General features: G+C 40.6%; 1 protein-coding gene and 1 long non-coding RNA gene across 3 annotated transcripts; both read left to right on the top strand.

Moving 5' to 3' along the window:
• The first annotated feature begins 12,738 nt into the window (after nt 1-12,738).
• On the top strand, nt 12,739-13,649 carry PSRP6 (plastid-specific 50S ribosomal protein 6). 2 transcript variants are annotated; one of them, XM_086787094.1, is made up of 3 exons: nt 12,762-13,188; nt 13,267-13,313; nt 13,402-13,649. In XM_086787094.1, exons 1-2 carry the CDS (start codon nt 12,823-12,825, stop codon nt 13,279-13,281), a joined length of 381 nt encoding a protein of 126 aa, XP_086643220.1. In that variant the 5' UTR covers nt 12,762-12,822; the 3' UTR covers nt 13,282-13,313; nt 13,402-13,649. The 2 variants fall into 2 exon arrangements, with proteins under 2 accessions (XP_086643219.1, XP_086643220.1); XM_086787093.1 differs by having other exon boundaries at nt 12,739-13,188; nt 13,267-13,649.
• A 1,347-nt stretch (nt 13,650-14,996) lies between these two features.
• Nucleotides 14,997-15,492, top strand: LOC147610135 (uncharacterized). The gene is made up of 2 exons (XR_015264178.1): nt 14,997-15,115; nt 15,239-15,492. It is a non-coding gene; the product is annotated as an uncharacterized LOC147610135 (long non-coding RNA).
• Nucleotides 15,493-16,074: the final 582 nt, after the last annotated feature.

Raw genomic sequence — 16,074 nt, 5'->3', positions numbered from 1 at the left:
TCTGCACCATAATAATGCCATCATTACACTGCCAAAACTCAATGCCCAAATAATAGTGCAATGGTCCAAGATCTGACATCTCAAAAGACTTCTCTAAATAAGCTAAAAAAGCTAAAATATGATCATCATTAGGGCCTATGAGTAGCATGTCATCAACGTATAACACAATGACCAATAAAAAAACTTTAGTCCTCTTAATATAGAGGGTACTGTCAGTTGGGCTGATGCAAAAACCCTGTGCAACAAGGTATGCATGAATCTTTTCATACTTTACCTTGGAAGCCTGCTTAAGACCATATAAACCTTTCTTCTATCTACATACTTTTGATTGTTGACTTTTGTAAACAAAACCACGAGGTTGAGATACATAGACCTCCTCATGCAAATCTTCATTTAAGAAAGTAGTTTTGATATCCAACTAACGTACATTCCAACCTTTATGTGCTGCTGCAAATGCAATGATAGTCCACATGGTAGTCATACGACATGTGGGTGAAAAGGTTTCACCAAAGTCAATGCCTTTCTCTTGTGCATAACACTTTGCACAACAAGCCTAGCTTTGCCATTCGCTTTACGTTTGAGCTTATAAGGCCATTTCGTACTAATGGCCTTCTTGCCAAGAGGTAACTCTACCAAATCCCATGTATCGTTTTTTAGTATTGAATCATACTCAGATTGCATAGCACTCATCCAATTTTCAAATTTATTTCCTTCATCAAAGGAGAGATTCCTCTTCATCTTACATACACTGGCAATAAAAGCATAACCTGCATCAACAAGAGATGTGTGATGAGAGCTTGCATGTGTTCTGCTAGGAAAAGGAGTGGCCAATTTATTGTCACGTAGTGTTTGCACTAGCCATTTTGGCATACTTTTTGACTCTTCAATTTTCCTTTTTTTCTTATCATATGTATCATCCATATTTGCCTCATCATAGGTTGATCTGTGGGCTGAAAAAATGCTTATTTGTAACCTGTGTGTGGGCTCAACATTCATTTGATTACCCAAATGTTCTACATTAATGTGTCCTACATTAAGCAATGAAGGGAGAGTGTTGAATATGTCATACGAACATACATTTTTCTATTTTTTACATGAAAGCAAGGACTAACTTGCATCTTCCACAAATACATCTCTACTCACAAGAATCCGCTTCGTATAGCAGGATGATAGAGACAATAACCCTTACTTTCTGAGTTGTATCCCATAAAAATACATTTAATAGCCTTATCGTCAAGCTTGCTAACGAATTTTCTTAGGAACAAGTATATAAGTAAGACAACCAAAAATGCGAAAGTGAGCCAAAGAGAGCTTTCTGCCATTCCAAGCTTCAAAAGGCGTAATTGTATGTAAAGATTTTGTAGGACACCTATTCAAAGCATATGTTGCACACATGATTGCTTCTAGATAGAAACCACAAGGTAACTCCTGACTTTTGACCATACATCATGCCATCTCCATGATGAGAGACCTGTTTTTGCGTTCAGCTACACCGTCTTGTTGAGGTGTATAAGGTACAATACATCGGTGTTTTACCCCATGATCAGCCATGTATGCATTAAACTCCTTAAACATTTGTGGTAGAAGCGAAACCTTAATATGAGTCCGATAATGCATTCAAGATAGTGGGCACCAATGAGCTGTCAAGATACACTTCATCAATACTGGCCAACTGCTCTTTAAAATCCTTAATTTTTGTAAGGAAACTATCCATGGAGTCTCTCTCATCCATATGTTCTGACTCTAATTGCTAGCGTATATAAGTAACAAGTGCTTTATTATGTACCTGGTACAATGATGCAAGTGCATCCCAAGAATGTTTACCAGTCCTGCATGACTGAATGTGAGAAATGATACTTTTCTTGACTGACAAATCAAGCAACGCATGTGCCTGTGCATCTCTTCCATCCCGCTTTGTTTGTTCCTACATAGGAGGTATGATATGTTGTGGTAATGCACCATGTAACTACGTTCGTGTTTGTAGATGTACCTTCTACATCATGTTCATCAGAGGAACCAAAATGTTTCTTAGTAACAACCATAACATTCCACAGCCCTTTGGTCTACCAATACATGCTGCATTATATAGAACCATGACGGGTAGTTGGTTCCATCAAGCTTATCACATTAGCGACCGGCGATAACATCCAAAATACATCACTATCTACCATTTTTAATAATACCCAAGTAAGTAACCATGCAACCTACAAGTGCTAAGCGATACTTTGATGTAACAAGGTGGTTGCTAATAACGCCGATGACAATGGGAAAAAGTGTATGAAAGAAATGGAGAGTAAACTGAGTAGAAATCTTACCCGTAAGATGTAGAGATCGATGTCGTTGAAGTGTAGCTCGTAGACAAGATCCGATGTTGTGAGTGTCTGTTGATGCTTTCTTGTGTATTTACACACCCGTCTATAGGTAGATATGACAAAACTACTCTAGAATCCGATGAAGAACAATACAAATCCGGTTCCCGAAGATGTCTCCAAAAAATAAAAAATCAGGCAAATAGTTTCCAAAACGTGCCTGAAATGAAAATCTAATTACAAAACTACAGTATAAAGTACTACACACTTCATGATCCTCTTTCTTCTCCCAAAAGGGCTCCTTGATCTAATTCAAGAAGATAGATGACTTGGGGTGAAGGGTTGACAACAACATAGGGGCGAGGAGCATATGCTATGATACCAAATGTTGGAAATAGGGTAGCGAGAATGCGCACGCGCGCGCGCGCGCACACACACACACACACACACAAAGTGGAGAAGCTCAAGGGAGCGCACAATGAGATGATATATTTATAATGAATGTGTGTGCTGTACAACGATGATACATATAGCCCAAGATTGTTGTATACTAGTATGGGGTAAAGAAACTCCTAAAGAGGGAAAAAGTGCCCCAGTTGGTCCTAACATAATGTGTTCACACACATCACTACCAAATATGACTACACTACGGTTGAAGAAGTGTTTGAACTTTTAGGTGTGGAGAAGTGAGCCTTCTACAATTCATATAGTGTTCTACAATCAATAAAGTAATGATAATGATGACTTCTACAGCGGTTGAAGAAGTGTTTGGACCTCTAGGGGTGGAGAAGTGAGCCTTTTCAATTCATATAGTGTGACTTTGTACGTCGTGTCCCCTTTTGAAAATTTGAAGATTCTTCCCTTTTGCATATATTTTCACATTTGGGACCTTTCCCATCACATTCATGGACTTGTTCTTCTCTTTTCGTTAATTACTCTTAACACTTCTTCACTTTCTTTGACATTTCTCTAACACTTTTTCACTTTGACATTTTTTTGGCAACTCAATTGCTTCCTTTAACATTTCCCCTACTCAATCTACTTTTTTTTAACATTCTTAAAATGATTTGACACAAACTCACTCCATCACACTACTTTCCTCAATATTTCACCAATTTGGCTACTTTCTTTGACATATTTGTCATGAAGTTTGTTACATGGATGACGCATATGTTAATTGATTATCATACATGAATGACAGATATGTTAATTGACTATCATAAATATCCCTTAACCATGATGCAAGATTTTGAGTCACCACGATCATCTCTAGGTTATGATAGATGTGCATTGAATATATGGAGAAAATAAATTAGTAGAGAGTTAAGTACATGTGAAGTATGTAGCATTATATAGTAGTGATGTGTGTGAACATAGTTAGGACCACCAGGGTACTTTTTCCCGAGGTTTTTTCCCTCGCGTGTGTATGTACATCCTCTTATCTACTCATTTTAGGGTGTGTACTGCCAGTAACACTCTATTCTCTACTCTGTGTTAGTTTTCATACACTTTGCAGGTGATTCAGCCCAGTTAGCAGCCATCCGGGTTTACATTCAGGGTACTTGTAGTGTGTTGAAATATTTTGCATTTGGTAGACCGTCATGGCTGGTAGTAGTGATGTATTCAACATGTTGTTTGCTGAGGATAAACTTGATGGGACTAACTACCCATTGTGGTCCTATATGATGAGGCATGTAGTGGTTGCTAAAATAAAGGCCTTTGGAATGTGATTAGTGGTAGTGAAACTCGTCATGTTTCACAACTACTAGTGCAACCAGGTGTTGCAGGTACATCTGAAGTAGAATCTGATACAGATGTGGCTCCCCCACATGCACCACCAGTACCTCCCACTGCTGCTCAAACGAGATGGGATGGAGGAGATGCATAGGCACATGCATTGCTTGCACTTTCTGTGAAGTGAAGCATTATTCCTCATATTTGGTCACGTAAGACTTCAAAACAGGCATGTGATGCACTTGCCTTCAAAACAGGCATGTAAGACTTCAAAACAGGCATGTGATGCACTTTGCTGCATTATACCAGGTGCGCAATGAAGCACGTGTCGCATATCTGTGCAAACAGTTGGAGTCTGAGCACATGAATGAGGGAGACTAAATGGACGACTTCTTGACCAAGATCAAAGATTTTTAGGAGTAGCTCACTAGTGTGGATGAGATATATCCTGATAGTACATTGGTGCCCACAGTTCTCAATGCATTGCCGGATTCTTATCAGAGTTTTGCCTTTACCCTTAGACTCATGAGATGAAGGGAAATCCAAATGCCCTTACATTTGATGAGCTGGTTTCAGTACTCTTACAAGATGAGTAGTCTAGGCAAAACAAATCTGTTATGCGAGTTGGTGACCAAGCTTTTGTTGCTAGCCAGAAAGGCAAAGGTAAAGCTTCTTCACATGGTGCCTATAAGCCAAAATTAGAATCCTCAGGTAAGGAAGGTGATAAGCCTAAAAAGAAGGGCAAGTGTCACTACTGCAGGAAACTAAGGTATTACATAAATGAGTGCAAAAAATGCTAGAGAAGGAGAAAAACAAAGAATCGGGCATGGCTGTGTGGCAGGTGTATCTGCACCAAGTGCAGAGAAGAAGGAACAAGTTTTGCTCAAGATGATTGGGCATGGACTGTACATTGCAGTTATGACCCTTCTGTTCATGATGTATGCATGTCAATGGTAGAATCGGATGCTTGGTACTTTGACAATGGTGCTAGTAAGCACATTGCTTCACAAAAAAAATTGTTCTCATCTTTGGAATCTATCTCGTGTGTAGGAACCGTCACATGTGCTGCAAATGGTTCCTCATATCCTGTCAAAGGACTTGGTAGAGTTTTGCTCACTGCTGCAAATGGGGACGCATTTACTCTTTCTAAAGTTTTATATGTGCCAGACATTAAGAAGAACTTGTCGGTTTCAGCCTTAGCCTTGTCAGGCTTAATGGTGAAATTTGTGGATGACAAATGTACAGTTCATGAATAGAAATGATGGTTATTCTATCATTGTCTTATGTATCTTGTTTCATGACCTATACAAGATGGATGTATTTGAGAAGTTACAGCACGATGCTTGCTCAGTCTCTACTATGACTCGTGCTATGAGTTATGCAACACGATTTGGCCATCTGAATTATGGCAGTTTGTTACGCTTTCAAAGGCATGATATGGTTGCCAACTCTTGAGACCCCTTCTAGACATGTATGTGAGGGGTGTATTCTTGGTAAAATGCATCGGGCATCATTTCCAAAGGATGGATTTGTGAGAGCTGTTAAGAAATTACAACTTATACATAGTGATGTATGTGGTCCTATGAGAGGACACCATCTATTGGGGGGGATATCTCTACTTCGTCACTTTTATTAATGATTACTCCTGATATGGCTGGGTGTATCCATTAAAGCATAAGTCAATGGTTTTTATATGCTTTAGGCACTTTGTATCTATGGCTGAAAATGCATGTGAATGTAAAGTTGGCACCCTTCGTTCAGATCGAGGGAGGGAGTATATGTCCAAGGAATTTCATGCATATATGGCTGAAAAAGACATAAGGCATCAATGTAGAATGCCATACACACCTCAGCAAAATGGTGTAGCTGAGAGGAAGAACGGGTCTCTCATCATGGAGATGGCACGATGTATGGTGAAAGCCCAAGATTTACCTCATGGTTTTTGGTTAGAGGCAACTATGTGCACAAACTATGTGTTGAACAAATGCCCTACCAAGGTCTTGCAGCCTAAAACTCCTTATGAAGCTCTGCATGGCAGGAAGCCTTATGTGGCTCATTTGCATGTTTTTGGTTGTCTTACTTATACTCTTATGTCTGAGCAACAACACAATAAGCTTGATGTGATAAGGCAGATAAATGCATATTTGTGGGATACAGTTCAGAAAGCAAGGGATATAGACTCTACCATCCGGCCTCAAAGCGGATTTTGGTAAGTAGAGATGTTGTTTTTGTCAAAAACTTAGTTTTTTCCATGCTTTCATGCAAAAAACAGCTGAATGTATGCTCACAGGACATGTTTGATTCGCTCCTACCTTTGTTTAATGGAGAGCAGCCATATGTAGAGCAATTGAATGCTCAACCAACAAGTGCTGAAATTCAGCCTACAAATCAGCCTTTTGATGAGGCAATTATTGAGGATGTAATGGATGAGGAGAGAGCAACCATAGAAGAATCTAGGCGTATGCCAAAATGGCTTGTGCAGACACTGAGGGATAGCAAGTTGGTAGCTCCTTTACCTAACAGAACTCATGCAGGTTCTCATCATGTAGATTATTCTCATGTGGATCATGTTCTCATTTTTACTTTATGTAATGAGGAGGAACCTGTTTCCTTTGAGGAAGCACAGGATGATGATCATTGGATGCATGCTATGTAGGATGAGTATAACTCTATACTCAAGAATGACACCTAGTATTTGACAGATCTAACTCATGACAAGAAGGCCATTGGTACTAAGTGGGTTTACAAGTTAAAACGCAAAGTAGATGGTAGCATTGATCGCTCTACAAGGCCAGACTTGTTGCAAAGGGGTATGCCCAACAAAAGGGCATTGATTATGATGAGACCTTTGCACCCACATCTCGTATGACTACCATTAGGTGTCTCATTTCTTTGGCAGCACATCATGGGTGGAATGTACATCAGTTGGGACATTAAAATTACATTCTTGAATGGTGATTTACATGAGGAGGTGTATGTATCGCAGCCTTCTGGTTTTGTTGTGAAAGGAGAAGAGTCTAAAGTATGCAGGTTGAAAAAGGCTCTTTATGGCCTTAAGCACGCTCCTAGAGCATGGTATGAGAAGATTTATGTATACTTGGTTGCAAATTATTTTTATAACAGTCCAACAGAGAGTACCCTATATGTGAAGAGGAGTAAGGACACATTTTTGGTCATCGTTCTATACGTTGATGACATGCTCCTCACGGGACTCGATATAGATCAGATTTCAACCTTTAAGGCTGGTTTGCCAATCATTGTTTGAGATGTCAGATTTGGGACCCTTGCATTACTATTTGGGGATTCAATTTATGCAACGCAATGATGGCATTGTTATGTTGCAGTAGTCTAAATATATACAGAAGCTATTTAAGAGGTTTAATCTTGAAGACTATAAACCTGTGGCTACACCTATGGAGACAAGTACTCGACTTAGTCTTCAAGATGTAGGAGACTCCTTTGATGCTAGTTTGTATCAGCAGGCTATTAGATCCCTTCTTTATGTGTGTAACATAAGGCTAGATATACCACAGTTGAGCAGATTTATGCATAGCCTAGGTATGAAGCATTGGCAAGCTATTAAGTGGGTTTTTTGCTATTTACAAGGCACTCGGTATTTTGGACTATTGTATCCAAAGGGAGGTGAGTCACAGCTGCATGCTTTCAATGATTCAGATTAGGTTGGATGTTATGACACATGAGTGTCCACTAGTGGGTAATTCATGTATATCATGGCTCAGTAAGAAGTAGCCTATAGTGGCCACTTCTAGTTGTGAAGCTGAGTACAGGGTAGCTTTTACAGCTACAGTTGAGTGTGTGTGGCTCAGATGTCTTATGGCTGATTTGGGTGTTGGACAGTCGTCTAGCACTACGATTTTTAATGACAGCCAGAGCGCATTAGCAGTTGCGAGAGGAACCCAGTGTTTCATGCTCGCACTAAGCACATTGAGGTGCATTACCACCATGTTAGGGAAACACTCTCTGCAGCAGAGATTAGCTTGGTTTATGTGCCTACACATGACAAGATGTTAGATTTATTCATGAAGGCTCTTCCTCGTGTGAAAAGTTCGAAGCTTTTATAAAACTTTGGGCTTATTGCCTTTTCAGGATTGATCGGCCATATCCTGTACATGTTCACATCAGCACTCCAAGGGGGATTTGTAGCATTATATGGTAGTGATGTGTGTGAACACACTTAGGACCACCGGGGTACTTTTTCCCTCACTAGGAGGTTTTTTCCCCCATGTGTATGTACACCCTCTTATCTACTCATTTTGGGGCATGTACTTATCTTTTGTGCCTGGCACATATTTGTTCATTCTAATCTAGCGAGTTTGTGTGCTCTCAAGCTTCTCTATGTTGTGTGTGTGCATTGTTGCAACCCTAACCCTAATTCCAACAAAGTACCACTTGTGCATTTGTTTTAGCTTCCTCAATTGCCTCCATTATAGGGTTGAAAAGTTGGAGACATGGTTGGGTTAATGTAGAAGCATCTTCTTGTCCCTTAGCTTGGTTTACTATTGTTTGATCTTCTAGCATTGGTGGTTGTCTTCCTTTGGAAATCTAGGCTTCGTGTTACAACTATTACTTGAGCTCTTGGCCCACCTTAGTGATATCTTGTCTAGTCTTTCATAGTCTCAATGTCTAGCACACTTGTTTATACATTAGTACTCTTGATGTGTATTATTTGTATGTCCTTAAGATTTGTGTTGTACATTGTTGCTTGCCAAGTTACTAGCCTTGGGTACCTAAATCATTGTTTTGCCTTTGTGATATGATTGATCTTGTTAAAGAAATTTTAGAACCCACATGGTTCTCCTTGCTATGGTCTATGCCACTCTTCTTGTTGGTGACTTTTTAAGCTTAATCCAACAAGGGTTGTTACTCACCTTTGGTACCCTTGTTAATCCAACAAGGGTTGTTACTCACCTTTGGTACCCACGTACGCTAGGATCCTCATGAGATAAAATCCATGTGCCTTCTTTAAAAACCTTATAGATGCCCACCATTGAGTCTATAAGTCATTTACAATTGGAACTTTTGTTTTGTTAGAGATGAGGTTAACAATCAACCAATGTGATGAAGTTTTGGAGAAGTGGATAAGTAGCAAGGGTAGGTTGAGAAAATAAGATCACATGATGGTGGGAATTTCGCCTTCCCAATCACTTAAAGAGTTATTAGTTGCTCATCCTAGTGGATATGTTATCAATGTCACTGGTAGATGGCGGTGGACGTTAGCATCCATGAGGAAGGTAAGAAGTAGAAGCACAACGAGAGTGAGAAAGAGCTTATGATAAGAAGCACAAATGCAAAAAAGGGCACAAGAAATAGAGAAGAGCTTGCCAGAGCCATGTTGGAGCAGGAGAGCAAGCGAACTCTAGGTGTAGAAAGGAAAGATAGCAAAATTAAGGAAATGGAAGCGAACTCTAGGTGTAGAAAGGAAATGGAAACGAAAGGAAATGAAAGCAATGAACAAGTACTTACATGTAGACCAAGCTAGCTTGATTTGATTGATATAACACACAAGAAAGTACATCACTCTTATAGAGTGAACACACACACTCAAGTACCATATGCTTATGGGATGATGCCCAAAGTGACACGTGGCACTCTCTCACATAAAGACTCATAAACTAGTTCCTAGTACACACTAGAACACACTCTTTGACTATGATTTCTCCAACATCCCCCCTCAGAGCAAAGAGTGTGAGACGACCCAAATGCAAGGAGTAAACCGATCCCCCCTCCACCGCAATAGTGCAACTAGGTACAGGGTAGCTCATGTTTGTATGGGCCCCATTATGAGGAGTAGCCATGGTTGAGTAGCTCGAGCACCCAACATCCTCATATTCACATGGGAAGGTAGCCTAATAGGCAAGATGGTTTAGAGATAGCTCAAGCACCTGACATTCTGATATTCACATGGGAAGGTGGCCTAATAGGCAAGATGGTTTAGAGATAGCTTGGAGTAGATTTAGCACACTGCTAGATATGCTACATGCTATAATAAGCCGTTATCTCATACGGTTTACACATGGAGTAGGTAGACTTTATTTTTAGATACCCTGTCTTAACATTGCAGGGCTTGAAAACGGGGCCCAAGATGAGCTGGATGACCATGGGAGGTGGGAAAGTCGCTATGCAATCTCTAGTATATATTCATGGGCCAAATCTACATGGAAATCGAACATACGACCACGGACCACGGACCTACGTACTTATGTCATGGCCCATGTCTCGTGTATACAGGCTTATAAAGATACATAGCTAGCCCCTTCTCCACATAGTTTATCAGTCACCACTATGAGTTTATTTCCTAGCTTCTACTAGCATATAGCCTCCATATTAGTAGTTCCAGATCAACCATTGAAGCATCCTTTCATAGGAGCACACTGGTGTAGGGATTTGCGATCTTTTGTATCACTTTAGTAATACAATATTCTTCTCTTTCTCGCTTATTATGTAATTTTAGTTTTAAAGTTTTGTGCTGTGAAAGATCCTACTTCTTCTTACACCTTCTTCTTACACCATACATTGTATCCTCTTACGTTTTTGGTATGAAATAGGCTCACATAGGTTTAGTGAGATTTACTCACATTACGCTCATGTCTTGTGGACTCACATCTCTAGGCTCATGCTTGTTGGCTTATGTCTTGTGGGCTTTACAGCTCACGTCATGGATTTTTTAATGGAAATAGGCTCACGGTTTTTGATTTTAATGAAATAGTCCTACTTAGACACGGATTCCAATTAGTGCATGGGGCTCTGAGCCTATGATAGGGTTGGTGAACTGGTGAGAAATTATTGGACAATAATCATACTAAATGCTCTAATAATTGTAAAGGATAAGAATTTTCCTTGGAATTTATAGTTTGGTATAGGTTGTATGACAAGAAAACCTCAATAAGACATGGGTAGATATGTCCTTATACTTTCTTCAAGGGAATTTTAATTGAAAGACGTGGGTAGGCATTACAAGTCTTCAAGGCAATTTTATTTAGGTTGTATCATATTAGGTTTATGTATCTCTAGACGCACGTCTGTAGACTCATGCCTTTAGGGTCACGTCTCATATGTGCAGACTCGCGACTCACATGTGTAGACTCATGACTTACATGTCCAAGCTCACGTCTGGCTAGAGAGATGGTTTGACCTAGTTTTTGGAGTTATGTGATTATTTTTAAACTTGATAGAAGGAGATTAAGGTTTATCATCCTAGTCTAAGGTATTTATACAAGTGATGAAATGTTTTTGGATTGTTTTTGGTTGATTTTGCATGCTTTTAAGCTACCAATTCCAAAAATGCATGAAAAAGTATGAAATGTATGAATAAGAATTAACTTTCTCAATCTAATTCACACCCAAATCTTATATTTTCCCACTCAGAGTCTAATGAATAAAAATTAGCTTTTCCACTCATTCACACCTAGAGCTGTTTTTAAAGTGGATTCCACTATTAATGACAATTGCTAAGCTATTTTTTGATTCAATGCAATGAAATCTAAGCCTTGTGGGGCTCAAAATCATGCAAATCAATAAAAAACCATGGTAATCAAACTTTAAAACAAAATAAAACACAACAAATCTAATGCATCCAAGGCTCCAAATCCGTTTTTTGGAGTGTGTCCTCCTAATCAGCACCACACAATATTGGGAGATCCCCAAAGCTTGGAATTGACAGAAGAACAGAGCTAATAAGCTTTAGACTAATCCCTATTGGCGATCCCAAATTTAAGTTGCTTATTACCGTAGCCTTGCCAAATTAAGTGTCATCATGTCTTCCTTCGAGCCACAAATGCAACTTCTTGATGTGGGTGTGTTAGCTTGTCTGTCGTATCCTAGATGTGGCTATGGGGTGAAGGAAGAGCTCTCTTTGCCTAGATGAAGGTAAGAAGAGAATGGCCTTCACGGTGGTTCTCTCTCACAAAAGGTGGATGGAGAAGAAGCTAATGAGAGGGAGCACCCTAACAAGCAAACCTGTTGAAGTAAGCAATCCATCTAGCATATAAGTAAGTAAGAATCCAATAGCATACAAGCAAGCAAGAGTAGAGAAGAGAAGAGCTCACATGTATTCTATTGCAAGGTGTATTGCTTAGTGTCAAAATTGATTTATATACAAATGACTAGCTTCCACACTAGGCTGAACAAAATTTAAAAATAGTATATTGGCGCTAGGTCTAGTTCTAATGCAATGATATACACGAAGTTTATCACTTCCCCATTTGGCATTAAGCTCTAGGTAAGGCCGCTTTATAAAGTCCAACACTGTCTTGGGCTTCCATTATAGATGCGAGCAAGATGGCATAACATCTTATATGGTAGGTTAGACGGGTAAAACCATGTTAACTTACGAAGTGGTTAACAAACATTGTGCTTAACAAACTCAACACATCTTTCTTTCCTTGAGAGAGAGAGCGGCACCATTCACTCCCAATGGGTGGAATTGTTGTGTTGGAGGCCAATTGGCATGCCAAAAAATCGTCTCACAAGATTTTCGCCTTCCAACTAGCACGACTGACCTGAAACAACTCTCCTATAATTTGGCACGTTTCCACCTCGCCTAAGTGGGAATGCAAACGTAAGACAGTTTTTGTGCGCACTCCTTTTTAGCTCACGCTCAAGTGTGACACTATGTCGAGTGCACCATAGCATGTGTCCACCATCGTGCGTGCGTGTGTACACTTACAAATTTCGGTGGGTGTGTTTAAGCAAGGGTAGAATTGTGAGGCGAGGATTTGGATGAGAAGGCCGTTCATTGCTACGTTTTTCATCTGCCTCCATGGCGTGCTCTCTTCTCTCAACGACAGCCACGGCCTTCTCATGCGGCGTTGCTTGCTCCTCTTCCCCCTCTTTCGCCGCCCTATCCAGCACCAGGAGCAGCTTCGTGTCCCTCTTCCACTTCAGGGGAGCGAGCAGTGAACCTGTGTGTTTGCGCAGCGGCAGCACTACGGTGGAGTGCTCGTCCCGACCGCAGAAGAAGTGCACCGCTCACCACAACAAGACCCGCCCGAAGAAGCACAACCCCTCCGACAAGAACCGCAAACCCGCCGTCTACCCAAAGCCACCGAAGGCCCCTCCCATCATCAGCCTCGGCTGGGGCGATGAAGACGACGCTGCCGCCCAGCCTTCTTCCGCTCAGCCTGCGGTAACTTCTCTTCATCGATCTTAATCTCTACCCTTGTGTGTTTATCTCCTTTCTCTGATACCCTAATTTCTCTTTCAGCTAGTGGAAGCTTAGCTTCTGATATGGCGCCTGGAGGGTCGCCGAAGCTCCCCTGCATCGCCTCCTGAAGAACCTGTTTGTGCTAGATCGTCTGCCGATGTACGTATCGGCCGTGATTTCATATGTGGCAATGGCCTCCCGCTAAGTATGTACTGGTTTGCAATGGCCTCCTGCTAAGTATGTACTGAACCAGCCATCTGTTTGTGGGCATTTCTCACTACCATGAAACACCTGAGATGTCTACATGTTCCTTTGATTTTTTTTTTCTTTTTAAACCTCAGGTCTTTCAAATGCTTAGTTGAAAAGCTGACTGGTCAAGAGGCTCACACACTTGCCTTCCCCCTTTGAACTAAACTTATTAATCAGGGAGTGTTTTAGGTTAATGTATCTCCAGATTGACATTACTTCAGGTGGATGGTTCGTTATCATAGACAATGAGAACACCTCCTGCTGTGAGCTAAACTAATTAACCAGGGAGTGTTGTAGTTCAATGTATCTCCATATTGACGTTACTTTAGGTGGATGGTATCGTTATATCATAGATAGTGAGCACACCTCATGCCATTGAACTCAATAAGCTACAGTGTTTCATGTGTATAACAAACGAGGCCGTGTGGACAGGCAAGATCTTAGTTTTAAAGGCAATGGAGACAGAAACACCGTTGACTTGTTTTAAGTCTTGTGGTAGTGAGTTGATGTTAACGCTGACTGTATATAGAGTTCATGACACTAGAGTGTGCTATCTTGTGTCACACACGGCTCACTAGCAGGTCATGGATAACTACAGTTCTATACAGGTGACTCAACTTACAGTTAAATTCAGTGTGGTGAGTTCGCAAGCTGTTATACTGAGTTTTTCTCATGAAGATTTTGCAGGTGTCAGCTTCGGGTATACCATGTAGTTGATAGGTTGAGAGTAGAGGTGCACTGATGACGTTAGTGGGGATGTCGTAGTATCTAGTCCATACTATGCATAATGGAGTTGATAGTTATATAGTCTTGTGGGTTGACTACCATGAGTATATAACCTGCATGTTCCTAAAAGGTGAATACGGGCATTTTCCTGGATTCATCTAGGTATAGGCATAGAGAAGCTGAATCCAGAATCCTTATCTATGCTTTGTGCAAACTTTATCAAGCGCAATGGATGCATTGCATCTGCTTCAGCATGGTGTTTTGTTGTAGAACTCACTAATTGATTGGTTCTTTAATACATGAAGTGTGGATAAGCCTACAAATGCCTCGAGCATTGCTAGTGGTGCTTGGCCTCTTTATGTGTAGATGAAGTGTAGTGGGTTTTAAGCCTTTCCTAGCCCCATGGTTATGCTGTTTTTGGAAGAAAGTCAGATTGTGCCTGCTTTTAGATTCCGCCGTATATGCAACCTCTACAAAATCTTGTGAGTTGCGTTGGTGGCTGTAGGTTATAGTAATGGCTGGGTTAATCCTTAACATGTGCTCTTGCCAACACTTACTAGAAAGTTTGTGAGATGGAGTGCGTGGAGGTGATGTACTAAGGTTATTTTATGTATGTTTTCAATGGTGTAGCAACTGAAGTAAATCCACTGCCAAGATGGTTATCTCCTAGAATCACCTTGATAAGCAACTTTGCACCCAAGCATAATTAGTATATGCACATATTCTACTTTTAGCTATTCAAGCTCTCTCTCTCTCTCTCTCTCTCTCTCTCTCTCTCTCTCTCACACACACACACACACACACACACACACACACACACACACACAAATGCACGCGGACACATTCGTAGCCAATGGGTATTGTTCTACAGGTGTGATATGGTGTATTTTTTATTAATGCTTCTGTGAGAAGATATCTCTGAGAAATGGCTATGGTACGTGAATAGGTGATTAGGTGATTTTCATATTTCTATCAATTACATGGACGAAACATATCTTCTGAGCCTGGGTCAGTGCTGTGTCTTCTGACTGAAAGTGTTCATCTATTAATTGACCAGGATGAAGTAGTGGATTGTTGCATCAAGCAATTTGAGTCATGGAGCCTCCCGTTAAATTATCTTCATAAAGTCCATTCCCACTCCATTGGGACGGGCATGGGTTCTCTCCTATAAAGCCTCTTCCACACCAAAGTTCAGGGTGGGAATTGGTCTTTTTGGTAAGAAACCCCTCTAAGAATGAGGGAATTTCCCTTCACAGTTGAAAACAAGACAAGGAAACTTGTCACATAATAAAATAGCATCAAAATTGCTGACTTGAGTTTTGTCTATAACAACAAGCTCTTTGCAGGGTATTGGTTGCAAGATTCTCCTTGTTATCTTCATGTAAACCTCTCTCTCAAGGTTGAGTGTATTCTTATTTGCAGGGCAGTGGTTGCAAGATTCTCCCTGTTACCTTTATGGAAACCTCTATCTCCATAGTTGAGTGTATTCTTATGACGACCACACTATGCGAGAGAAAGGGAACCATGGATTACACTCTCTTTTCTTTCTCCACCCATCTCTCTCTCTCTCTCTCTCTCTCTCTCTATATATATATATATATATATATATAATATTATAGTGGTGCAAAGGGGAAGATCTCAGAGATACCACTTCCAATAGAACCAGATCCAGCTTTGCTTGCTTTGGGAAATGATTTTCTCATGATTTGGGGGATAGGTAAGGCTCTCATTAGAGGGGTTGGGCATCAAAGCATCACCATTGTCGAGGAGGACCTAAAGCCTCCAAGAAAAAAGTGTAAACTTATATGTATGGTCTTCTGGGTGGCCACATGCATGGGAAGAGAGTGAAGTGATGGAACACAAGAGGGTGGCAAAGATATGTGCATGCATGGG

Source organism: Cibotium barometz, chromosome 50, assembly GCF_041138505.1.
Source record: "Cibotium barometz isolate CiBa-2024 chromosome 50, ASM4113850v1, whole genome shotgun sequence".
Taxonomy (NCBI): Eukaryota; Viridiplantae; Streptophyta; class Polypodiopsida; order Cyatheales; family Cibotiaceae; genus Cibotium; species Cibotium barometz.
This window is presented reverse-complemented; position numbering and strand designations above follow the sequence as displayed.

What these genes read in the sequence shown, in the direction of transcription:
- PSRP6 (XM_086787093.1), top strand. Translation starts at nt 12,823, where the DNA reads ATGGCGTGCTCTCTTCTCTCAACGACAGCCACGGCCTTCTCATGCGGC.